This window comes from Lepidochelys kempii, chromosome 27 (assembly GCF_965140285.1).
Source record: "Lepidochelys kempii isolate rLepKem1 chromosome 27, rLepKem1.hap1, whole genome shotgun sequence".
NCBI lineage: Eukaryota > Metazoa > Chordata > Testudines > Cheloniidae > Lepidochelys > Lepidochelys kempii.
In genome coordinates, this window is record NC_136406.1 from 13,762,562 (window position 1) to 13,787,563 (window position 25,002).

A 25,002-nucleotide genomic window follows, 5' to 3' on the forward strand; every position below is an offset into this window, starting at 1 on the left:
GGTGGAGAGCCCAGGCGTGGGGCAGGCAGGGGCGCGCACGGGGCAGGGCGGGTGGAGAGCCCAGGGGTGGGGTGGGCAGGGGCACGCATGGGGCAGGGCGGGTGGAGAGCCCAGGGGTGGGGCGGGCGCGGGCAGGGGCAGGGGCAGGGGTGGGGCGCGCACGGGGCAGGGCGGGTGGAGAGCCCAGGCGTGGGGCAGGCAGGGGCGCGCACGGGGCAGGGCGGGCGGAGAGCCCAGGGGTGGGGCGGGCAGGGGCACGCATGGGGCAGGGCGGGTGGAGAGCCCAGGGGTGGGGCGGGCAGGGGCAGGGGCTGCCCCCCCCCAGTAGCGGGGGGGGGGGGGGAGAGCAGGGCTTACATGACCCTGCCGAGCGGCTGCCGGGGCTGCCTGTGAGCGCTGTGCCAGGCTGAGCCGGGGAGGGGAAGGGGAGGGACGCGGGGTGGGGTGGGGATGGGCTGGGGGGCCGGGCAGACAGACACACGCCCGGCGGGGGAACGGGCGCTCGCAGCAGACGCCGCAGCCGGGCCGGCTCCGGGGGACCTGCCATAGGAAAGTCACATGGATCGTGCCGGGGGGCTGCCCCCCGCCCTCCCCCCTCCTCGGCCTGGCCTGGGGGCGCGCTGAGGGGCGCAGCATGGAGCAGGTAGGAGGCACCGCCGGGGGGGTGGGGGGCGGCTTCGCGGCCCCTCCCGGGGAGGCTCGTGCACAAAACGGAGCCGGGCGGGGGTGGCTTTGTGGAAGAGGTGGGGGTCTTTGTAAGGGGTGGAAGCTGGGATCTAGGCGTGGGGTGGGGTGGGGCTCTGTGCAGGGAGCCTGGGTCTGGGGTCTGTGCATAGGGTGGGGCTCTGTGCCCGGGGGTCTGGGGTCTGTGCATAGGGTGGGGCTCTGTGCGTGGTGTGGGGTCCTGGTTTCTGTGCATGGGGGGTCTCTGCAGGGAGCCTGGGTCTGGGGTCTGTGCATAGGGTGGGGCTCTGTGCCCGGGGGTCTGGGGTCTGTGCATAGGGTGGGGCTCTGTGCGTGGTGTGGGGTCCTGGTTTCTGTGCATGGGGTGGGGGGGGTCTCTGCAGGGAACCTGGGTCTCGGGTCTGTGCATAGGGTGCGGCTCTGTGAATGCGGGTCTGGGGTCTGTGTGTCGGGTGGGGCTCTGTGCCTGGGGGTCTGGGGTCTGTGCATAGGGTGGGGCTCTGTGTATGGGGGTCTGGGGTCTATAAATGGGGTCTGAGATCTGCATAGGGTGGGGCTCTGTGCCTGGGGGTCTGGGGTCTGTGCATAGGGTGGGGCTCTGGGCGTGGGGGTCTGTGGTCTGTGCATAGGGTGGGGCTCTGTGTGTGAGGGGTCTGGATTCTATGCATGGGGGGTCTCTGTGAATGGGGTCGGGGGTCTGTGCATAGGGTGGGGCTCTATGCATGGGGGATCTCCTTGAATGGGGTCTGTGTGTTGGGGGGGTCTGTGCATAGGGTGGGGCTTTGGATTGGGTAGGGTGGGGTCAGGTCAGAGCCATGCCAGGGCTGAGTGCTGAGCTGTGGACAAGGGGGCTGGGGTGCAGCGCTCTGCAAGGTGGGGGGGGGGCACAGAAGGGGACACTGATCTCTAGCTCCTGTATGCCATGCAGGCTAGCTTTGCCACCCTGGGGTCTAGAGAGGAGGATGGTGCTTGGTCCAACCCCGCCCCCCAGCACCCCTCCTGGTGGGGGGAACGCAGCCGGTGTGTGGCAGAGAGAGAATATTACAATGATGATAAAAAAAAGATCAAGAGGAAAAAAAAGAGGGGTGTATGGAGGGAGGGGAGGGGTGGGGTACAGACAGGGGAGTTGAGGTGGGGCTTGTATAGGGAGGTGCTAGGGCATGGGGCGTTGTATAGGAGGGGTATCGAGGGGGGTGGCATGGAAGACGATGGGAGGGTGTGGGACATGGAGGGGGCTTGTCTAGGGAGGAGTGGGTAGGGGGTGTAGGGAGGAATGGGAATGAGGGGAGGGAGCGAGGTGTCAGCGAAGGGGGGGCTGGGGGTCAATACAAGGAAGGGGACTGGCTGCCCAGGGGTGTATAAACATCCCCTCGCTGCTAGCTCAGCTTCTGTGCAGGCAAAATCCCAGCCTGGTGGAGGAGGAGGGAGGCCGGCCGGCCAGCCGGCCATGTGCCCTCTGCTTGTCTCTGGGTGAATGGTCCAGACCAGGGATTCTGTGAGACACGTGGGTCACACGGTGCTGCTTAGCCGGACCTGTGTGGGTCATGGGGCACGGGGGATGCTTCAGATAACCACGATTTGCCACTTGTCTCTCTCTCCTGGAGGGGCCAGGGAGGGGTGAGGGAAGAGAGCAGAGCTGTTTTCGGAGTGGCCCCTCCTGGTCTCACCTAGCCAGGGGCTGCCTGACCCCATGCTGGGAATTACGGCTGGACAGTCAGCATGGTACCCAGGGAAACTTCCTCTTGAGATGCCCCGGTATTGGGGATGCTTCGCCAGGGAGGCCTTGCGGGCATCTGAGCCCACTGGCCAGAGACCCTCACAATCACTGCACACAGGCACATGCGTCCGTTCATGCCCATCAGAGACCCTCGTCCTCTACAGCCGTCCCTGGCAACCTTGAGACAGAGACCCTTGTAAGGCACATCCACACACCCCTTAGAGAAAGATTCTTGTTGCATATAGAAACGTGGTCACACCGATTAGAAAGGAGGCCACCACAATGCACGCACACCCACCCTTTGGTTGCTCTGGGTTAGTTCTTTGCAGTAAGCGGCACTTGTTGCTCCTGGTCGTGGCCTCGTTCAGGCTGACTTCTGGCCTCCGTCTCTGGCGGCTCATGGGAGGAGACCGAGGGAGAGAAGCACCTGCCACCGAGTTGTGCCCCGCAGCTGAGTGGGGCGAGGGGTCCCTCTCCCTGCCTAAAGCCAGCCTGGGCCACCCTGGCGAGTGCGTCCCATCTGTGCTGTCCCCAGGGGGTGCTGTGGGGCGATGGAGCAGGCTCTGGGGATTGGGGTACTTCCACATTCAGCAGTTGGGGGGGCAGCCTCCACCATTTTGTGGCAGCGGGGTGGGGGGCGGGGATGTGGGAAGGGAGAGGCGGCTGCGGCAGGATGGAGCCTCTCTTGGCCTGTCTCCGCATGGAAGCCGGGTGGGGCAAAGAACAGCGGCCGTGGGGGAGTCTCCTTGGTGGGGTTGGGGTGGGATCTCTGGGTTTCTGGCAGGAAGGGGGTTGTTAGTGTGGGTTTGAAGGGGAGCCGGGGGGGCATCAGCCCCTCCCTCTTCTCACGATATGTTGCTTTTGCTGAATGAATCCTGAAAACCTTCCCCGCGGCTGGAACAAGCTGTGAGGGGAGTGGGGAGGATGAAAGGCAGCCCCCCACCCCGTCACCCGAATCCGGAGGACAGTAATCCCCCCTCCTCCCTGAATCCGAAGGTGCCCCACTCTGCCATGCCCCTGTCTGCCGCTGCCCCTGTCCCCGCCCTCCCCCGAATCCACAGGCCGTGGGTGTCCCTCCGCTCAATCCCTCCCATGCCAGTTGGAATCCCTTGTATTGCTGCACTTCATATTCCCCTGTTCTGTTCTTCTCGATTGCCCTGTGGGTACTGCCCTGGCATGGCGGCGTGGTCAGGTCACTGGGAGCCCCCCAGATATCCCAGCTAGCACCCCAGCTTTCCCCGGGTGCAGATATAGCCAGGACTTCCCACGCCACCTGGGAAGCAGGAGAAATTTGTGCTTTCATCCTTGGAGTGCTGGGAGCCGCTAGGCGGGAGGCGAAGGGTTCCCCGTGACGGGGGAAGGGCAGTGGTGGGGCATTCAGGGCTGTGGGTATCGGGCATGGGCAGTGGGCTCTTATCCCAGGGATCAGACAGGCAGGCACCTGCCTGAAGATGGACAAAGGGGCTGGCCTGTGAGGGACGATAGGATGAGCCCTGGCCTGGATTCTGTGCTCAGTGTAAACCGGGAAGTTGGGTGGGCTCACTCTGGATTTACGCCAGGGTAACTGAGAGCAGAACCCAGCCCATAACCGGTATGGCTTGGCTGAACGTTGGCCAAGTCCGATGCCCGCTTCAGCTCCTCTACAGCAGTGACACCTTGGGCTCCTGGCACCCCCATCCAGAGGTCTCAAAGTGCTCACGATTGAAAAAGGCCTAAGGGAATTCCAGCTCCCACTTAATTGGGAGCCTGACCCCCTTAGGTTCCCTTAAAAATCTCAGCCCCAAGCCACACAGCACCCCTATGAGGTAGATCAGCATTCTTCCCCTCTTGTGATGAGACGAAGGCACAGAGAGGGGAAATGACATGCCCAAATACATGCAGGGGCTCAGCGGGATTAGAACCCAGGGCTCCACTGTCCCCAGGGCTGCCCAAGGAGGGCATTGGACAGAATTGCTCTCTGGGAGCCTGTAACTGGGAGAAACAGGAGGCAGTTAAGAAAAGTAAAATTCTGATTGTAACAGGGCAAGGCAGGGACTGTCCATGTTTGTACAGCTCCTAGCACAATGGTGCCCTGCGCCGGGACTGGGGCTGCTAGATGTACTCAGGCTGAATATCAGGAAAACTGCCTGCCAGTGAGCTGGATGAGGCCACGGCAGCCACGTAAACCCCTAAGACAGAGGTAGGAATTATGTGTTAAGGTGAAAAATCACTATCACCTGGAACATTGAAAGCTAGATGCAGAGAATAGGACAGTTGATAGGCTTGCCATGTTGTTGTAGCCACGTTGGTCCCAGAATATGAGAGAGGCAAGGCGGGGGAGGTGAGATCTTTTATTGGACCAACTTCTGTTGGTGAGAGAGACACGCTTTCGAGCTACAGAGAGCTCTTCTTCAGGTAGGTCGGCTTGGCAGAATTCAATTTTGACCGATAGTAGCAATGTTTATCTTCACACTTTATTTTATTTTTACTGATGTATATTTCCACAGGCGGCAGAGGAGAGTCAGGCAACAGTTAATGGCAGCCGACATTAAGATTACAAAAGTTAAAGCTTTATAACACAAATTCCAAACGTCGTGAGCCAAAATAGATGTTACGTAAATGTCCTTACATCAAACTCAAGTTCTCAAGCCTTATTCTTCTTCCATTGTCCCTCTGTGAATGTCCGTTATTATTGCTGGAAATATTTATTCCTTGGGGGGGCGGGGGGCGTATGGCGAAATTCATGTTTCTTGATAAAAATCTAATTCTTCCAAGTGTCATTGTAGAGGGTGAACATGGGCTTGGTAGTGCCCAGTAGGAAAACCTGGTTGGAAGTTTTCCTACAAAAGTTTTCCTTCAGGGTTGTCAAAACTGAAAGGTCGCGTGGACCCGTCTCGATTGCACCCACAATTGGCTTCCACATGAAATTTTGCATTTTTTTTCTACGTGAAATGGTTTTGGAGTCACATTTTTGGTAGTTCCGTTTTGCAGGAAATGTTGAAATTGCCTGTTTTCCTTCTGATTCGGAACCAAACCAGATTTCGAAAGGTCAGAATTTCCCCAGAACCGGAGAGTCCGAGTCCCAACCGGCTCCACTTGTGGGGCTGTGACGTCTCTAATGTTCCTGGTTTGCCGGATTGCCTTGCCCTGAGCTGTGCTTCTTGCGTGTAGCAGCAAAGCCAATCAGTCTGTTCTGGTGTTATTGGTAGTGAGTTTTCGAATTGGCAGAAGGGAGTGAGTGATGGCTCTGAATGATGATGACTGACATGTACATAGTGCATGTCAGTCAAAGTTCCCCATGCTCTCTCTTCTTGTGATCCTTATTTAACTGTTATGTTGCAGCAGTTGTTAGAGAGGAAACCAGGTTGGGGCCCCCTTGTGCTGCCCAAACATATCAGATTCTCTCTACCCCCTCTCCCCTTTCTGCCAAGTTCCCCCTCCCCTCTGCACACATTCTATGTACTGTATCGATCAGCTGATTCGATTGGCGTGAGTTCTCTCTTCACCTCCCACTGAATTGCATCCACTTCTGGGGTGGACTGTGGCAGCCATTTAACACTAGCACTGATAAAAGAGCTGTTCAGAATGGATAGGGCAGGCTCCCTAGCCACAGAGGCCCGAGCGTTTCATGGCACGTCTGGACCCGAATCTACAGCAACGTTTACTTTAGTGCATCCGGGTAACATCCCCGTGGTTCCTCTCCCTCCCATGCCGCAACACACATCCACACACTGTAGCACCTGGTGGCAAATACTTGCTGGTGAACAATTCATCAAGGATTAATTTTGATGATGGATTTTTTTGCTGCATTCTCCTGATAGCCTGTTCTATGGGCCAACGTAATTATGATGGAGTCTGGGCAGCCTGGTTTAGAATCTCCTTCCCACACCCTGAAGGCAGGTGTGTGTATTTTCAGCTGTTCAGCTTCTCAGTTCTCCAGGCCTTCACTGCTCTATTCTCTACCCAGCCTGCCCTTCTGGTACCCCAGGCTCCCTGACAGTAAACTGTACGCTGTCTCTATCTATCTATCATCCTTATATGACCGCTGTTACCATAATCTCTGAGCACCTCACAATCTTTAATGTATTTATCCTTCCAGCACCCCTTTGAGGCAGGGCAGTGCTAACACCCTCATTTTACAGATGGGGAAACTGAGGCACAGAGCAGCTAAGTGACTTGCTCAGGGTCACCTAGGAAGTCCGTGATCAGGGAATTAAATCTGAGTCTGTTATGTCCACAACATTTAGGGTTCTTTCTAGGGTTTACCTTAGCCAGCTAAACATGTGTTAAAATCACCCTTTGCCCTGTGTACATCAGGATTTTAACATGTTAATGATTCCGCGTTTAAAAATCGCACCTCTTTCCCCAATGAAGACAAAGCCTTAGGGGGTGGGAGAGTGTGAGAAGGGTTGTGTGTGTGTGTGAGGACAGAGAGAGAGCCTGTGTGTACAGCACATGCATGACACCTGCACAAGGGCCCTCTGAACATGCCTGTGTGTGGCGTGCTGTATGCGTGTCGACCCGCTGTCTGTTGGTGAAATCCCGTGTATAGCGTGTGCGTGTAGAAGGAGATGTGATGTGCAAGTGTGTGACGCTCTGGGAAGCTGTGTGTGTGAGTATGCATGGTTGTGAACATGTGTCCTTGCCACGTGTGACTACGTGAACCAGCCTGTGCGGACTGTGTGACAATGCATCCCTGGATGTGTGTGGGTGCAGTCAAGGCTGAGGTGCTGCAGGGGAGTTGGGATGGAGCCCCAGGGGCCGTGGGTCAGGACTGAGGAGCATCAGCAAAGATGGATGGGAGGAGCCCAGGGCAGCTGCAGATGGGGATTGAGGGATATAGATGGGGCTGGAAGAGCAGAGAGGGCTGTGGGCTGGGATTGAAGGGCATTAACAGAGCTATTCGGGGGGACTCAGGGCTGGGATAGCAGGGGGATGCTGCAGGTTAAACCGGCTGTGCTCGTGTATGAATAGGGCAGCTCTTGCCTATTCAGTAGGACCCGGACCCCCACACCTGCCCAATACGCTCTTCTGCTGATTTCTGATTGCCCAAAGGTTCAAGGTGCAGCCCATGCGGGTCGGCTAATTGGGACCCTCACAGAATCCCTGGTCCCGGCCTTTGCAGCTTCCCTTTGCTTAGAGCCTAACATTTCCCCAGCTCCCCTGCCGCCGGTTGGAAGTGTCTCAGGGCCTCTTTCCAGGGTGGAAAAATAACCTCCCCGCCACCCAGCTGCACTGCAGGGCAGTTCCCCATCGGGCCGCCCTGGCACCTTCCCTTTGCCCTAGTTGGCTGGGGCTCATGTTAATTTTAGGCAGTGAGATCAAACAGCTTGGCATGTGGCTCGCTCGCCGATTGGACAGCTTGGGGGTGCGTTATCCTGTGATATAACGTGGCCAGGGATAGCCCTGGACTCCGGCCGGGCCTGCTTGTTATCTCTCGCTAATAATTGAAATGACTGATGGCAGCCGTGGAAAGGCTCTGAGGCTGCCAGGGAGCAAACAGATGTTCCCAGGGCTCCGTCCTCCTGGAGTCCCTGCAGAGCGTCCCCCGCTCACCCCCGCGACGTGGGAAGGTGGCGCCATTTTAGCCCGAAAACGCCTCCGTTTAGGAATGCCCCAATCCATGAGCAAATTGCCCCCCCCCCATAAAGCAGCTGGGCTCGGCCTTTCATTCCCCAGCGTGTCTGTAACTTTGCTGGCCGGGGGGAATGCTGGAAGATGCCCTCCACCCCCAGACTGCTTCTGCCTTTATTGATTTTTCATATTAGGACCCTCACTGTGGTTCCTTTAAGAGGCTTCCATTCGGGCTTCCAGGCCCTCAGGTGCCAAGCAGAGCCCCGACCCTAGGTTTGCCAGCCAGGTTTTCTCCTGTTTATCCGAGTTTCCCATAGTCACCCATGTGGGCTGAGCTCTTGAGCTGAGAGGAAGGGACGGGGGAGGGAGCCATGGTAACTCTTTCCTTGCTGCGCAGCTGTCTCAAATTGCCTCTGGGTGTTTTGGGGGTCACACCCCATCTGCGTCTCCTGTTTCGGGCTCGACAGGGATATTTTTCCGGTGAGGTTCCGCCAGCAAGGTGCTGAGCGCTCTGGATCCGATCCTGCCTGCCCCGAAGCACAAGCTTCACTTTTAGCACTGGAATAGTCCCATTGATTTAAGTGCTTGGCAGGATTGGGGCCAGCACGCTCTACGCCTTGCAGGATTGAACCCACTGGGAGAAAGGACTCACCACACACTAGGGACCTGATTCTGACCTCAGTCACGCTACTGTAAATCAGCCCCATTAAAGTCAACGTGACAGATTCTCCACTGGTGTAAATTGGCATAGCTGATTGACACCCACTAAGAGTCTGGCCCAGTGGAGTTAAATAGTATGAAATTGGTGTAAGGGAGATCAGAATCCTCACTTAGATGTTTGTAGAGAAACAGCCTGGATCCAAACTTAGGGTTTGTTACACTTACACTTTTACGCACCTGCACACACGCGTGTGCGCACACAATTTTTCAGACCACTATTTTCATGAAGTTATTTTAAATCCAGTTTGTTTCTTGCATTGATGTCTTAAGACAGCCAATGTGTTATTCTGTTCCCACAGAAGGAGATGTTAAAACATGCCTGTGTCCCCATGACATTCACTGGGAACTGTGCTCTGACCATCTTTTTGTAAAACAGATGCTCTAATTCAGTCAGGAATTATTTCAGGGAAGGTGTCTGGCCTGTGTTATGAAAGAGGCCGGATGAGATGATCACAGTGGTCTCTTCTGGCCTTGGAATCTGTGAATAAATCCTTTAGGCAATTTTGAAACGCTCCCCCTACGGGCCTGACTGTCCACCGACCTGCGGCGTGTGTCATTATTTGAACCATCGCAAGGCGAAGATTACCATTCTGATCACCGAGGAAGTGAGCTGTAGCTCACGAAAGCTTATGCTCAAATAAATTGGTTAGTCTCTAAGGTGCCACAAGTCCTCCTTTTCTTTTTGCGAATTCAGACTAACCCGGCTGCGACTCTGAAACCTGTCATTCTGATCTGGTGCCATTTTACACCTTCTTTGTGCAAGGTGTAAATCACTGCACAGAGGACCTAGGGCTTTCTCCTCACTGTGAAAAAGGCATGGCTTTTACACTGATGTAACTAGCTCCCCGCAAAATCCTAGCGGAGATGAGGCATGGTGGTTTTTATCAACCCACCCTATATATCTCCCGCACTTGGGCTTGGCCTCAACTGGCTAACTTTGCGTTGCTGCTTATTCCGGTGCAGAGTGTTATAAATGGTGTGACTGACTGTGGAAGACGCAGGGCAATGGGGGATCTGGTTTAAGGGCTGGATTCCCCTCTAAGGTCTGCTCCACTCGTAGTTTTTGTACGGATTTAAAGCCGGTCGGGGGAGTGATTTTTCTACTGAAACACCTCCACTGTTATTGCCTCTAGTGTGGACGCGGCTATGGCAGGTATAAAAGTGACAGTATCCTGCTGGGCTGTGTTTTGTTTTTCTTAATTTTAAACAGTATTCATTAAAATATTAAAAATCCAGGGTAAACAGTTTTTGTTTCATTTGAATACGCAAATATTCCCCTGCAAAGTTTTCAGAATAAGCTGTTCGGTTTCATTATTGCTTCTAGTCCATTTCCTTTCCTGGTTCTCAGGCCCTACATTCAAGCACTGCTACCCCCACTATAGTGCAGAAGAGCCCCAAAGAGAAACTGACTAGAATTAACGTGAAATTTACCTTGCATCATTTGCCTAGTTTAGCTGGTAACTGAGGCCAGGCCCACACTGTAAAGTTTTGTTGGCATAGCTATGTCAGTGAAGGGTGTGAAACCCCCCACACCCCAGCCAAGGTAGCTCTGCTGACAGAACCCCCAGAGCAGATGCTCCTGCCAGAAGAGTGCTTTTTTCAGGATCGCTAATGTCATTCGGGGAGGGGGCGTTACTCGACCAGAAGAGCGGTCACGGTCAGCAAACGCTGCGTCTACACTGGGCAGCACTGGTGGTGCAGCTGTGCCGGCAAAGCGTTTGTTGTCTTGGCAAGGCTGGAGATTTTAAAGAATTCTTTCAGTTTTAGTGACCGCGGGCCAGAACGTTCACAAGCGCTTAGCACTGCCTTGATGCTTCAATAAGTGCCCAGATGTTCAAACGAGCTCAGCCCATTGGGTGCTGGGTTTTTTTTGCAAATCTTAAGTGCCTAAATGAGAGCTGAGCTCTTTAGAAAATCTGCCTTCCATCTCTCTGGGTCTCACTTCCCCATCTGGAAAATGGAGCTAATAATCCTTCCGTTACTTGTTTGATCTATTTCGACGACCCAAGTGCTTTGAGTCAGCGACTGTCTCTTGCTCCGTAGAGCTGCCATCACAACAGGGGCTTCTGATCTTGACTAGCCATAACCATCTCTGCTGTGGGAGCAGAGGTAGGAGAGAGTTGTTGGCTTCCCTGCCGTGGAACCCCAGCTGTGCATGCTACTGTTATTCGTATTAACTATTTGCTTGTTTCCCATAGGGCCTAGGAAGTCCTAGGGATTGGAGATCAGGGCCCCATTGTGCTGGGCGCCAAGCAGAGTACGTCCACACGCTACAGACTTCTGCCAGTGTAGTTATGTGGGTCGGGGTGTGAAGAGGTGTGTGATCCCTGGCCAATAGGGGTGTGCTGGGAAAAGTTACCAGTGTGGATGCAGCTAATATCGGAATGTGCTTTTGCCCATTCCACTCAGGGGGGCTCAGTTTGGCTGGTATAAGCTGTGTCCACACGAGGAGCGCTTTGCTGGGTTAGTATACCGGTATAACTACACTGGCAAGGCCTTCCTAGTCGAGACATGGTCTGAGAGGCAGTCCCTGCCCCAGAAGGCTTACAATCTAAATGGACAGGACAGACCCAGGGCTGGGGAGATAGGGTATAACATACGAGCAGGGGCAAGAAGGGGCTGAAAACCATCATGTCGTGTTGGCTTGTTTCCCTTTGATTTGTGGGAGGGGTTTGTGGTGTGGGAATTAGTTGGCGATGGGGGTGGGTTGGAATGACGGGGGTGGGGGCAAGAAGGGGGCAGGGAGGAGTGAGTCTGAAGCAGACGGGGTGTGTGTGTGGAAGCGAACAGCCAATCAGCAGAGGGGAATCAACATTCAGGGTCAAAGCAGCAGAAAGCCCCACTGGGTAACCATGTGCTGGGTGTGTCCCCTCCACCATGCCACGGGCAGCGGGGCGCTGTGCCAGACAACACCCCCACCCCCTGAGGAGCCCCCGCTGAGACAGCAGGGGCCGCCCCGATGGCGGGAACTCTGGTTTTATTCCCCCTGGAGATTCAGTCTCCTGCTGGCCCCCAAGAGAAAATTAACTAAAAATAAAAGGAAGGAGGGGGAGGGGAAAGGGATTTGGAAGAAAACAAACTAACCACCCTGCTGGGGCCAAATGCAGCCCTGGCGGAAAGCCAGTGACGGGAGATGGCCTTAAACCAGCGCTGAGGGGGCCCAAATCCCCCAGGTGCCCGTGGAATGAGTGGGATCCCCCTCCCATCCCAGTCCCCCCTGCCCGCTGGCAGGCATCTCACACGAGCCCTCACTAGAGGGGGCCCTTTCTCTTTCTCTCTCTCTCTCCACCGAATGCGAGTGTCAGCTGTTCCCCACCCCTTCTTTCCGCGCTCCCGGCTGGCTCCCGGCCTGGCAGCAGGGACCCTGACTCCGTCCCTCACCACCCACAATGTCCTTGCCGAGGAGAAACCTTCCAGCTTCCATCTCCCTCCCTCCTGTGGGGAAGACAGGCTCGGGGCGGCATTGCATGGACTCCCCTAGATTTCATTCCAGGCGTTCCCAGCACCCGCAGCTCTGTGCCCAGCACCCCCACGCGTCTAGTGGGCTATAACAAAACCCTGGATTCGGATCTTGACTTGAATCCAAACTGTGTATGTCTCATATTTCTGCTCTGGGGTCTTGGTGCCACCTGGCTCAGAAGGGCCCTGGGATGTTCTGAGCTGCAAGAGGAGACGGTGGAGGAGGGTCTGCACTGTTACGCACTAGACTGAAGTGCCCCTGAGAGCGGGTGCGGAGGGGTGGTTTAGGGTGAGGCTCTGAGCTGGGAAGAGGGAATATGCCCTGGAGCAATCGGAGTCTCCCACCTGGCTGTGCTGGGATGGCAGCTCTGGGGAACGCGAGCCTCTGGGTCTCGTCCTCCCTTGCCAGCCCCTTCCCGCAGGGAGTAGAGTGCCGGAGAGGAGATGCTCACAAGCACCCAAGAGGTCCAACATCTCGCAGGAGCAGGCCCAGATGGGACAGATCCATTAGGAGCTCAAGGCCACTCATTCCCTGCCATAGCTGCATCTAGCCCCCTGATGGGGACACGTCCCCGGCCTGGCTACAGTGATAGGTGTTTGGGGGCAAAGAGATTCGAGCCGCAAGTAACTCTCTGTCGTGACGACACCTCCCAACCCAGCTCCCTCCTACTGTATTTTCTGTGCCCATACTGGGACTTCATGGCTGGGAAATTCAGTGCGACACCACTTTGAAGCCCACCAACCCCACACACTGCAAAGCTGCTTCCGTCCCCAAGCCATGTGCTGATCGGGGAGATGAGGGCGAGGGGGTGTTAGTCTCCTCCTTCCTCTGAGTCTGGAAGGGGTCCCGGGGCATCGCCCGTGTTGCACAGCCTTGCCCTTGAGCTACTTTCAGTTCAGGGCCTTGACCCAGCCTGCACCCATCAGAAGGCTGCGAGTCATGGAGATAATTAACAATCAAATCGCCTTGGCCAGAAGGGTCACTGTGGTCATCTAGTCTGACTTACCAAGCCACCTCCCCACTGGGGACCCCAAAACTGTGTTTATAAAGGGGTGGTTCATCACTTTTAGAGATGGGGAAACTGAGGCACAAAGTGGGGAAGGAGCTCACCCAAGGTCACATAGCGAGGCAGTGGCTGAGTCTGGAACAGAACCCAGGAGTCCTGCATTCAGCCTGCTACTCTAATTATTAGCTCCCACTCCCTCCCACAGGGCAAGAACCCAGGAGTCCTGATTCCCAGCCCCCCCCCTCCAATCACTAGGCCACATGTCTTACAGAGCTGGGAATAGAACCGCAGGGTCCTAATTCTGAGACTCCTGCTCTAATTACTAGGCAATGCTGCCTCCCCACAGACATGACCACAAAGCTCCTGGATTCGCATGAATTGAAAAGGGGAAGAGATGTCTATGTATCAGCCTGGTACAGCACAGGGATCACCCAGAGAACAAGGCGCTTCCCATGTGTTTGTGGCTCTGTGTCTGGAGGGCCCATGCTGGTATGATTAGTAGCGGGGGAAGCGTGGACTGGTTGTCGGGGAGGAGGGAGTTTGTCCATTGTGGGATTAGCCTGCTAACTGATGGCCAGGATGTGATCTCATTTCCCGTCTTGCAGAAGGACGGGAAGAGGGGGCACCGGGGCTGGCATTCACAGATGGAAAATGTGAGCAGGTGGCATTTGGGCAGACTCCCTGCTCCCCCTTCCACGCAGTCTAGGGCTGTCCCCATTGACTGGGCTCCGGGAAGGGCTGGAGATCAGATTGGATTGTTCCTCAGGTTTGAAATATGGTGCTGAGGTTTCCTGAAAAGGGTCTCAAGGGAGGATGGGGCTGGGGCCAGCTGGGCTGGCAGTTCCCTCCTTCATCCCATACTAGTGCGTCTGGTATTGTGGGGAAAGAGGATAAAATAAGACCCCAGAGACTTTCCCCTGCATGGGGGCGTGGGCGGGGTACGTCAGATGTCTGCTTCACGGGCAGTCCCTCGTGAGAGGTAAATCATTCACAGCAGCAGGCCCTGGTTGTGTTGCTCTTCCTGACTCCTGCCTAACTAGATTGTCTCCCATGGGCACAGGGTTGCAGGGTGGGAGGGGGCTGGCCCAAAGCAAGGTGCTGCAGGAAGTGATGTCAGTGGTTCGTCAGTACTGATATCGCAGTAGCTCTTAGCAGCCCTGCACTGAGATCCGGGCCCGGTGCTTCCAGGCCCCAGCTGAGATCCGGGCCCCGTGCTGCCAGGTGCTTCCAGGCCCCAGCTGAGATCAGGGCCCTGTTGTGCGAGGTGCAGCACACAGAGGCACCTGCCCCAACAAGCTTACAGTGTAAATAGACAAGACAGATCCAGGGCAGGAGGGGAAACTGAGGCATGGGTCAGGAAAGCGACTTGCCCAAGGTCACCCGGCAGCAGGTCACTGGAATAGAACTCGTGTCTCCAGGTAGTGCCCCGTCTGCTGATGCTTGCACTTATAATCCAACTGGGCAGCTATGTCCAGCCCCATTAGATCTCCTGGCAGTCTCAGCAGTGTGCAGCATTTGTTGTTACTTTGGGCTGTTTACCAGCTGCTGTGTTCCATCCCAGAGGTGGCTGCATTTCAGTAATGGGTGAGGGGCTCCTGTGTGCATTCATGGTGCGTAATGAGCTTTGGGAAACCTTCAGGGTGAATGGGGCTATGGAATCGTGGATGTTAATGTCACTGGTGTGTACAGATGTCTACTGCCTGGGGGAAGAACCTCCACAGGGTGTTAGCAATACACGGCCAATGACACACGGTTGAACTTCTCTCTTTCTATCCAGGAGAGGGCAGTGGTGGCCCATACATACAATCTCCCCACTGTATTTTCCACAGCATGCATCTGATGAAGTGAGCTGTAGCTCACGAAATCTTATGCTCTAATAAATTTGTTAGTCTCTAAGGTGCCACAAGTACTCCTTTTCTTTTTGCGGATACAGACTAACATGGCTGCTACTCTGAATCTAGGGCATGTTATTCCCATTTTACCGCTGGGGGAAAGAGGCACTTAGACATGAAGTGACTTCCCCTCTGATCAGTGAGAGTCAGCGTGAAGCTGGGGCTGGAAGCCAGGAGTCCTGTGTCTGAACCATCCACTCTTGTGGGGAGGTTCCGATGTTGCTGAGGGTGAACACTGGGTCTTCGGCTTTTAGCGATGCTATTAATAACATCACTCCCATTACCACAACCCCTTACTATGGTGCACCCCACCCCATGCACCCCAATACCAGTGACCCACTCCCACCCCCAGGAGAACACTGGCTTGGGCTGCCTGCTGAAATGTGGCCGCTCATCCCCCTACTGCCACCAGCAGACCCGCTTTGCTAGGTCTCCTCCCCCTCCCGCCTGCAGCGTTCAGCAATTGTTGCTGTGGGAGGGGGGGGAAATCCAATCGGAGGCATCGATCCCTCCCAGGTCTGCAGTTCCCAGAGCATCAGGAACGGCTGGCAGCCTGTGCGGACGTGCAGGGTGGGGGAGGCTCCCAGAGCTTCCATCCCAGGTTGTGGAATGGGGGCGGTTTATGGAGCACGGGCGGGTGCTGAAACAACCTTGGGGGCAGAGATTGGGGTGTTCAGATTGAAAATACAATGCCTGAGCTTGTTATAGCCTGGGTGAGGTTGGGGGGTGAGAGGGGACAGAGAAACAGGGATCAAAGGGAGAGGCTAAACATTAGGGAGGGGGAGTTCTACCAGGGAATGGTGGGTGTCTGTCTGTCTAGCTATCATTGTATGTACCCTGATGTCTGTCTGTCTGTCGGGGTTCTCACACTGGTGCCCATCACCGTAGTATCTGAGCTATGACAGCTGTCTCGAGTGGGGGTGCCTGTATCCCCCTCTTCTTTCCAGGCCAGCCCTTCCCCCCCCCGCCCCATGCCACCAGCGATGCTGGCCGGGAGTGCGTGAAAGTGAGTCGTAAGATGTCTCTCTCTGCTGCGACTGGTTCTGAGCCCCCAGGGGAGGGAGAGCAGGAGCTCATGTGAAAATGGGGCAGGAGGGGTGGGGATCCCAAGGGACCTCAAAGAGGGGGAGACGGGCCACAAGGAAGCGGGGAGAGAGACAGATGACAAGGAGGTGGGAGGCAGACAAGGGGGATGGGGGAGAGGTGGAACAGACATAAAACGGGGAGGGGAGATAGATGGGAACGGAGCTTGATAGGCTCCCCTCCCCCCAATAGTAGGACACCCCTAGGCTCATTGGTGTGTCTGGCAGCTCCAAGTTCTGGGGGGTCTATCCCCCAGCCCCACTCCTTCCATTGTTCTCCCTGCGGTGTGTGTCTGGGGAGGGGGCACTTTCCGTCTGGCTACGCCCTGGTGGGGAGGAAGTGACTTGTCACTTGTATCCGACTGTTTATTCCCCGCAGCTGGCAGCTGCTGGGAGGGGAGAGATTCCTGATGCCAAGGCCGGTTGCTGCGGGGTGGGACGTCGTGGCAGGGTTCATTAACGAGGTTGTTAGTAGGGGACGGTCAATAAAAACCCCTCGGCGTCCCTCGAGGCCATGCAGAGGGGAAGGCAGCTGTCACGCAGACAGCACAGCAGCTGTCCCCCTTTCCTGATCCCCAGGGACCCTCTGCAACCCGCTCCGGCTGCCGACTTTCAGGATCTCTCCCGCTGTCCCTGTTGCCGAGCGCTGGCTGAACCCAGCACATCCAAATCCGAAGAGCTCGGGCCCAGATCTTCAAAGGTGTTTAGGTTATTCAATGGGAGTTAGGTGTCTACATACCTTGGAGGCTCCTCTGGGCCTGAGCTCAGCCTTTAGGCACCCAAATAAGGGGCAGATTTTCCAATGCTCGGCGCTCCTGGTGTGACGCTGACAGCCAGGTTCTGAACAGATGTTGGCACCCAACCTGCCCGGCTCTTTGGAAAATCCACCCACATACTGTGGTGCCTAAATGGGAGCTGAGTTCTTTCCAAAATCCGGGCGATTGTGGGTGCTGACCATGGGAACATCTGGCCCTTAGTGGTTAAAACACTGACGCTCTTCCAACCACTGCTGTCAGTGTCAGCGAGCCCGGACCCCCCGAGTTTTCCACCTCCTTGGAATTTTTCAGCCCAGGAGGGTCTTTCCCAGGTTCCCATCCTGGTGGTGCTGACTCACCCCTTTTCCCTTCTGAGCCAGATACCATGGGACTCCATGCTGTTTAGCTCGTGTGTGGGATCTTGCAGATGGGATCTTCAAAACCAATGTCCTGTTTGTTCCCCACAGAGGTTAAAGATCCCACGGCGTGTTCTCGAGGGGCTGTGGTTTGCCCTGATGTCCCTTTGCCCCCTCTCTTGGGCTGTGCAGTGAAATGCTGTTGGCTGCCATCCTCCGCCCCAGGGGAGGCTGCATTTCATCATCACTGGGTACCAATAACTCGCAAATCACTCTGATTATTATTTTGATTACAGTAGCGTATAGTGGTAGGCATCGAACAAACACATAGTAACTGGCGGTTCGTACTCTGGAGGCTTACACTCGAAGTAGACAAGACAGACAGAGGGCACTACGGGAAACAGAAGCACAGGGAGAAAGGACTTACCCAAGTTCACACAGGAGGCCAGTGAAATAGAACCAGGTCTCCACACTTCCAGTCCAGTGCCCTGTCTACTAGACCACACTGCCTATCCAAATGTCTGTTCTTCACACAGCGTTTGGAAGATGATCTCCGCCCCAGTAGATGCTTGTTTTGATCCTCCTATTTGCCCATACAACTGTGAGTTCATTCAGGACACAAGGGGCTAGAGAGAGAAAATTGTAAACGCGCACTCAGTGTTTTCTAATTGAACTTTCCATTTCAGTCGGTTTCTGTTGTTTTATTATTTTTGTAAATGCCCCAGAGGAAATAGTTGTTGATATGAACTTTCTTAATTGTGTCATGGAAAATTTATATTAGACGTCTGTGTTTATGCTGCGTGTGTGTGTATATGTGTGTGGGAGAGAGGCAAAGATTAAAATCTCTGACCATTTACAAGAGGGTCCAGTGAAAAATTTAGTTAAGGGAGAAAACAAGCAGCTGCGGGAAAGCTGCTCTTTGCATTGTCAAAAGAGCTGTGAACCCATTTGCTCTGCCTCTATTCATCTGCTCCTTATTAATACTTAGCACTATTGTATTGTGTTTTCATCCACTGATCTCAAAGTGCTTTGTAAGCATTAATTCATTAAGTTTTAGAACCCCTCCTCCCCTGCGAGGTAGGACTGTGGTCTTCATTTTACAGATGGGGCTGGCTCCTCAGCTGGTGTATGTAAGTCAGTGAAATTCCATTGAAATGCATGGAGCTACACCAGCTGAGGATCTGGCCTGTGGAGTTGAAGTGACTTGTCTAAGGTCGCGCAATGAAGTGGTTGCAGGGCTGGGAATAGAACTCAGCTTTCCTGCTCTGCTTTAGCTATAAATGTACTGGAGGACAGCATGGTCTGGTGGTTAGAGGAGTGAACCAGGCCTCCTGCCTTCTGTTCCTAACTGCCACTCAATTGCCATATCACCTGGAGCAAGTCACTCGCCTGCTCCGCGCCTCAGTTTCCCCATCTGTTAAATAGGGTGAGAAGCCCTCCTGGTCTGTAGCGTGTCATAGGTCAGTACCCTTAACCAACTGACGTTTGTAAAGTGCTTTGAGATCCCTGCTGCTACATAAAGTGTCACTAGATGTCATGGTTTGCAATGTTGTCGTAGCTGTGTCGGTCCCAGGATATTAGACAGGCAAGGCGGGGGAGGTCATATCTTTTATTGGACCAACTTCTGTTGGTGAAAGAGACAAGCTGTGAAGCTCTTTTTCAGCTAGATGGGTCGGATCCTTAGCAGATGGGTCCACTGACTTAATCCAAGAGCCGCTCATTGTCCCCAGCTGAGGATCTGGCTCTGCACTATTAAATCGAAGCTACAGACTCAGAGCGAGACAGTTCTGAATATTCTGTGCTGCATAAAAAACCACAAAAGGAGAGAAATCTGCAGCTCTCGGCATCCTCCCTCCTTCCCGGAGATGCTTTGCTTATTTACGTGTTTGAATGCTGAGTTTCCATGGCAACTCTGCCCCCCCACTTCTTCTGTGGTTAGAGCCTTGATCCCCCTGGGGTGGGGAGGAGGGTGATGCAATAATGGAGGGGGGCTGTCTGCAAATAGCTCGGGTTAATACGGGGTGGGCTGCGGTGCTAAGACAGATGACCTCAGTCCTGCCAAGTCCCATTTGTGCTAGAGCGCTAAAAATAGCCGTGTGGCCCTCCCGGGAGTCTGTCTACCCAGACCGTGTAGACGCAGCCTTGCAGAACTCGTGCTGTGGCTGTTGTCTGGTGTCTTGCTCTGGCAATGGAGTATTTGAGTCTGTTCTGAAAGGCCTTTGGTTCCCCTACCCCACGGGCTGGTCTCTTCTGTCTTAACTGGAAGCTCCCCCTTGGAGAGCCTGCTAGTAACACTGAGAGTTTGACCTTGTCGTGCACCTTTCAAAGTGGTTTGCAACCACCAGCTCCGGTGAGTCAGGATCATCCCTATTTTATCCATGGAGGGAACCAGGGCATACAGAGTGGGGAAAGGATTCTCCCCAAGTCAGACAATGGGGAACACAACCAGGAATGGAGCCCGCAGCTCCTGGTTCTCAGCTATAAGCACCGAACCATGCTTTTGTCTAGTGCGAGGAAAAGAACCAAGCAGTCCTCCCCTGCCGGGTCCCAGCTCGACCAAAACTTCAGGCTGCAAGATCGAAGAGCGGAACCCAGGAGTCCTGACTGCTGGTCCCCAGCTATAAGACCCAGACTGAACTCCCTCAAGAACTAGGAACAGAACCCAGGAGTCCCCACTCTTAGTCTGCTCTGATCTGTAGGCAAATGTCGCCTTTAGCACCAGCATGCTCTGGTCTTGTGGCTTTTGCTGTCCCATCCCCCATGCCTCGGTCTGGATCTCTCCATCCAGAAAGGCATGGACGCAATTCCTCCCGCTTTCCCCCGCCTTGTTTTGCTCTTCCTGTCACATGCCTTTCCATTTCCTCTCTGCTGAATTATGTAGCCTGAGTGATGATGGCTTGGAAACGAAGGGGAACTAGCTCAGCTGAGTCTGGCTCTGGCAGGAAGGAAGATGACATCTTGGTGGGCTCAACCTGCGTAATAGGAGCTGCGGCCCTGATGCTCCAATTTATAGCTGGGACATGGCAGTCAGGACTCCTGGGTTCTGTTCCGGATTCTCCAGTGTGAACCAGAATCGCAGCATTACAGTGACTGGAGTTATACTGGTGTGGGCCCCAGGGGATTCTGCGACACACTGATGTCAGGTGAAGGAGAAATTGGGGGAATGAATAGCTTGATTCAAACCCTGCTAAATGGAGCAACTGTCTTGTGGAGGACAGGGCTGGCATATACTCAAGGGTGCTGGAACAGTTTGTACAGTGGGGGTGCTGAGAGCCATTGAACCAAACTGTAAGTCCTGTACAATGGAAACCACTTCAAGCCAGGGGGTGCGGCAGCCCCCCTAGTTCCAGCACGTATGCACATAGCACCCATTTCCCATTGCCCCGCACCTTGCACAGACATTTACACCAGTGCAAACTGGGAGTAAAATAATACCCAACCAATGTACTTAGGGCAATGTAGCCTAGGGCAATTAGAAATCCTGGATGAAAATACCGAGCTGTCTAGTCTGTTAGGTATGAGCACCACTTTCCAGGGCATTTTGCCCTTTTTGTTCCGGTGTTGATTTCCGTTTCCGTGTTGGGGTCAGTGTTGGTGAGGAGGGAGGTGGGTTGTTTCAAGCGCTGGCTGGCGGTGCTGGGATTTGGCGAGGAGGCCTGATAAATGAAATAAAACTGTAATAACATCTGCTGCTGTTAAGAACCCACAATGAGGGCTAGATTTTTAGAATGCTGCCTACATGAGTTTGCTTTAACTGCTCGGTGTCACTTTATGGCCTCCATAACCCCTCATGATACCTGTGGGATGTATGATCCCTATTTAATGCATCAAATCATAGGACTGGAAGGGACCTCGAGAGGTCATCTAGTTCAGTCCCCTGCACTCGTGGCAGGACTAAGTACTGTCTAGACCATCCCTGACAGGTGTGTGTCTAACCTGCTTTTAAAAATTTCCACTAATGGAGATTCCACAGCCTCCCTAGGAAATTTATTCCAGTGCTTCACCACCCTGACAGGTAGGAAGTTTTTCCTAATGTCCAACCTAAACCTCCCTTGCTGTAATTTAAGCCCATTGCTTCTTGTCCTATCTTCAGTGGTTAAGAACAATTTTTCTCCCTCCTCCTTGTAACAACCTTTTACATACTTGAAAACTGTTACCATGTCCCCTCTCAGTCTTCTCTTTTGCAGACTAAACAAACCCAGTTTTTTCAATCTTCCCTCGAGTCAGGTTTTCTAGACCTTTAATCATTTTTGTTGCTCTTCTCTGGACTCTCTCCAGTTTGTCCACATCCTTCCTGAAATGTGGCGCCCAGAACTGGACACAATACTCCAGTTGAGGCCTAATCAGCGCGGAGTAGAGCGGAAGAAGGGAATTAAATCCAAGGTTCCCAAATCCTAGGCAAGTGGTGTAACCACTGGACCATCCTTCCTGTGGTGCACCACCCTAAGGGAGAGGTTTTCACTCTACTTGGCAATCGTGTATGTGTGAGAGAATTTAGTTTGTCCCTAGCCTCTGTTTGCCAGAAGCTGGGAATGGGTGACAGGGGATGGACCGCTTGATGATTCCCGGTTCTGTTCATTCCCTCTGGGGCACCTGGTATTGGCCATTGTCGGAAGACAGGACACTGGGCTAGATGGACCTTTGGTCTGACCCAGTAGGGCCATTCTTATGTTCTTCTGTTTCTGTGCAATGCTTAAAAACTGATTAATGATTATTTTGATGCTGAGATGCAAATAGGCATTTACAGGGCAGGGTGAGGGAAGTGGCAGAGCAGAGGCTACTGGGCATCTGGGCTGAGAGCAGAAGCTTTTGTGATGCCCAGTGTCTTCACGCGCACCTTGTTCCTGGCTTTCCTTTCAGCACCTGCAGGGTTGTTTTGTATACCATGGGCAAAGCTGCAGGTGGCAGGGAAGTGCAGAAAGGGTTAATGGTGCCCTCCACTGTCCTCCCTTTCTTTGCTGCTTGTGTAAGGTTCTCTTTGGGGAGATGAAGCTGGGACCCCCTAAGAGTGTCTGTCTCTGCCAGTCCCTCTGTCTATCCCAGCTCTGTGGTTCTCTGTGTGTGGTTCTCACCATGCCACCTCCTGTTTTCTATGTCTGTGCCTGTACTGTCCCTGCCCTGTGCCAGTCCCTTCTCTACCCGTCCCCCTGTCTGTCTGCCTGCCAATCCCTGTGTCCATGTCCTGCTCTGCCTCGCCCAAGGCCCCTCCTGGTGTCTCTCTGTCCATGGCAATCCCTGTCCGTCTGTCCTGGTGTGACTCTGACCCTGTGTCTGGCCATGCCAGTTCCTGTCCCTCTCTCTGTCCATTCATGCCTGTCACTCTGTTCGTCTGTCTGTCCATGCCAGTCCCTAACTCTAACCTGGTGTCTGTGTGTCCTGGGGTATTCTTGTCTGTTTGTCCTGTCTCTATCCCTCTGTCCTGGAGTCTGTCCCTGTGTCCATCAGTGCCTGTCCTGGGGTCTGTCCCCGTGTCTGTCAGTGCCTGTCCTGGGGTCTGTCCCTGTCCCTCTGTCCCTGTCCCCGTGTTCGTCAGTGCCTGTCCCGGTGTCTGTTCCTGTCAGTCTCCCCTGGGGTCTGTCCCTGTGTCCATCAATGCCTGTCCTGGGGTCTGTCCCGGTGTCTGTGTCTGTCAGTGTCTGTCCCGGTGTCTGTTCGTGTCCCCCTGTCCCGGGGTCTGTGTCTGTCTGTCCCTGTCCCGGGGTCTGTCCCTGTCCCGGGGCCCCCCCATGTCTGTCCCGGGGTCTGTCCCCCTGTCCCGGGGTCTGTCCCTGTCAGTGTCTGTCCCGGGGTCTGTCCCCCTGTCCCGGGGTCTGTCCCTGTCAGTGTCTGTCCCGGGGTCTGTCCCCCTGTCCCGGGGTCTGTCCCTGTCAGTGTCTGTCCCGGGGTCTGTCCCCCTGTCCCAGTGTCTGTCAGGGCCTGTCCCAGTGTCTGTCCTGGGGTCTGTCCCTGTCAGTGTCTGTCCCGCGGTCTGTCCCTGTCCCGGGGCCCCCCCGTGTCTGTCCCAGTGTCTGTCCCGGGGTCTGTCCCTGTCCCGGGGTCTGTGTCTGTCAGGGCCCGTCCCAGTGTCTGTCCCGCGGTCTGTCCCTGTCCCAGGGTCTGTCCCGCGGTCTGTCCCTGTCCCGGGGCCCCCCCGTGTCTGTCCCAGTCCCTGTCCCGGGGTCTGTCCCTGTCCCGGGGTCTGTCCCTGTCCCGGGGTCTGTCCCTGTCCCGGGGCCCCCCCGTGTCTGTCCCTGTCCCGGGGTCTGTCCCTGTCAGGGCCCGTCCCAGTGTCTGTCCCGCGGTCTGTCCCTGTCAGTGTCTGTCCCAGGGTCTGTCCCTGTCCCGGCCCCCCCCCCCCCGTGTCTGTCCCTGTCCCGGGGTCTGTCCCTGTCCCGGGGCCCCCCCGTGTCTGTCCCTGTCCCGGGGTCTGTCCCTGTCAGGGCCCGTCCCAGTGTCTGTCCCGCGGTCTGTCCCAGGGTCTGTCCCGGGGTCTGTCCCTGTCCCGGCCCCCCCCCCCGTGTCTGTCCGTCCCTGGCCGTGCCAGCCCCGCCCCGCGGCCCGCTGGGCTCCGGCGGCCGCTGGCCCCGCCCCGCCCGCGGAGTCTGTGGCGCGCCGGAGGCCGGAGGAGGCGGAGCCGGAGCCCGCCCAGCCCAGCCGGTCCCCGCGCGCCCGGCCGCCCCGCTCGGTGCCCAGCGCCGCCGGCTCCCCGATGAATGGAGTCGCCTTCTGCCTGGTCGGGATCCCGCCGCCCCGCAGCCCCGAGGTGAGCGCGGCCGGCGGCTGGGGGGGACGTTGGGGGGCTGGGGCGCAGGGATGTGGGGGCCTGGGGAGACGTTGGGGGGCTGGGGCGTGGCGGGCTGGGGGGACTTTGGGGGGCTGGGCCGTGGGGAGGGGGCCGGGGACTGGGGGGACGTTGGGGGGCTGGGGCGTGGCGGGCTGGGGGGACGTTGGGGGGCTGGGCCGTGGGGGGGGACGTTGGGGGGCTGGGGCACAGGGATGTGGGGGGCTGGGGGAACGTTGGGGACGTGGGGCCGGGGACTGGGTGGACGTTGGGGGCCTGGGGAGATGTTGGGGGCCTGGCACTGGGGGGACATTGGGGGGCTGGGGGGACCAGGGACTGGGGGGACGTTGGCAGCCTGGGGTTGGGGGTAACTGGGGGGCGTTAGGAGGCTGGAACAGGGGGATCTTGGGAGGCTGGGGAGCAGGGTTGTGCGGGGGGGCTGGGGACGCAGGGGGCTGGGGATCGGGGCTGCGGGGGGCGACGTTGGGGGCCTGGAGAGATTTTGGGGGGCGGGCACTGGGGGTGCCTGGTACTGGGCAGACATTGGGGGGCTGGGGGACGTTTTGGGGCTGGGGGTAACTGGGGGGATGTTCGGAGGCTGGGACGGGGGGGAGCCTGGGACCGGGGGACCTTGGGGGGCAGTTGGGAGGCTGAAGCAGGGGGACATTATGGGGGGTTGGGGAGAATTAGGGACTGGACCTAAGGGGGCATTGGAGGGCTTAGGTTGTGGGGGCTGTGGGGCCTGGGGCTGGCATGGGATGGGCAGCTGGCACTGGGAGGCTGGTGCCGGCTTGGAGAGCTGATGTGGCCCATCAGATGGGGTGCCGGTGATGGAGGGGCTGGTATTGAGGCAAGTGACTGCCCGGGGAGGCTGGTGCCTTAGAAGTGGATACTTTTGCAGCTGGTTCTGTGGGGAGGTTGGTACCATGGGGCAGGAGGTGGGGGGGGCCCTGGCGCTGAGGTTGGTAGCGCAGAGTCTGAGGGCAGGGCGGCTGGCGTCTCAGAAGCCAGGTTCTT

The 25,002-nt window shown here is 55.9% G+C and overlaps 1 protein-coding gene across 2 annotated transcripts in view; it reads left to right on the forward strand.

The window, feature by feature from the left end:
- The first annotated feature begins 515 nt into the window (after positions 1–515).
- Positions 516–25,002, forward strand: part of ARHGAP23 (Rho GTPase activating protein 23) — a 124,924-nt gene continuing 100,437 nt past the window's right edge. Inside the window, exon 1 of one of the 2 annotated variants that reach the window (XM_073326142.2) lies at positions 516–643. In XM_073326142.2, coding sequence (XP_073182243.2) covers positions 635–643 — 9 coding nt within the window. In that variant the 5' untranslated portion in view covers positions 516–634. Of the gene's footprint in view, positions 644–23,821; positions 23,968–25,002 lie in introns of those variants that run through there. The other variant, XM_073326141.2, reaches the window with a different exon arrangement.